The 905-nt window shown below is 42.0% G+C and overlaps 1 protein-coding gene across 1 annotated transcript; it reads left to right on the top strand.

Annotated features, from left to right (window-relative positions):
* Positions 1–6: 6 nt before the first annotated feature.
* On the top strand, positions 7–809 carry LOC111672982 (odorant receptor 131-2-like; the record flags this gene model as incomplete). The annotated part of the gene is made up of 1 exon (XM_023430588.2): positions 7–809. A coding segment is annotated over one exon (603 nt), but the record flags the coding sequence as incomplete, so codon positions are not given.
* Between the last annotated feature and the right edge of the window lie 96 nt (positions 810–905).

Raw genomic sequence — 905 nt, 5'->3', positions numbered from 1 at the left:
AACACCCCTCTGAATCTAGCTTTTATGGCAGCAGAGTGCTACATTGCTGTCTGCGTTCCTCTCCGCTATAACTACATATGTACTGCCAAAAGAACATATATTGTAATTGGCATAATTTGGGCGATGAGTTCACTTTCTGTCCTGCCGGATGTCTTCATCCTCCTGGCTACTGAACCTCTGGAGTTTTTAAATTCAAGAGTGTACTGTTCCAGGGATACTGTGTTTAGGAGCACCTACAGTCTAAAGAAGAGGGATACGTCCCACATAGTGTTTCTGGTAGTGGTTTGGCTCACTCTGTTCTACACTTACTTCAGAATTTTGTTTGTGGCCAAGGCTGCAAATGCAGATGCTAAAAAGGCAAGAAACACTATCCTGCTTCATGGTTTTCAGGTGCTGCTGTGTATGATGGTGTATGTGCAGCCTATGTTGATTCAAGCTTTCATATACTTGTTCCCAAGAGGCCTTAGTTCAATAGCATTTCTTTTGTTTATTATAAACCAAATCCTCCCCCGCTTTGTTAGTCCTATTGTCTACGGGCTACGAGACAGGACATTCAGGAAGTACTTCAAAAGGTATCTGTGTACATTAAACAACACTCCAAGTGTATGAAACAGATCAAAACAATTGGTAATGCTAAGCCCAGCTTCAGAAAACAAGCATGGGGTTGAATCACACAATCAAGGAGAGGGTTTGCAGATTGTTAACTCTAGAGTCTCATGCAGACGACTGTGATTAGTAAGATAATGGTCCATCACTACACTGTATTAAGTGTCTGATGAAACTGTCCAGCCTCACGAGATGATAACAGATAAGTGTCAGTGTGTATCTGCTGTGGGCTGTTATGGTCCCCATCTGATACTAGTGACAACCTATTATCATATTGAATGCAGTGATCAGAGATCCCA

Source organism: Seriola lalandi, unplaced genomic scaffold (assembly GCF_002814215.2).
Source record: "Seriola lalandi dorsalis isolate HSWRI2012SDOR001 ecotype SW California unplaced genomic scaffold, Sedor1 jcf7180002009410, whole genome shotgun sequence".
NCBI lineage: Eukaryota > Metazoa > Chordata > Actinopteri > Carangiformes > Carangidae > Seriola > Seriola lalandi.
The sequence above is the reverse complement of the archived record's forward strand: the minus strand, read 5'-3'. Positions and strand labels throughout refer to the sequence as shown.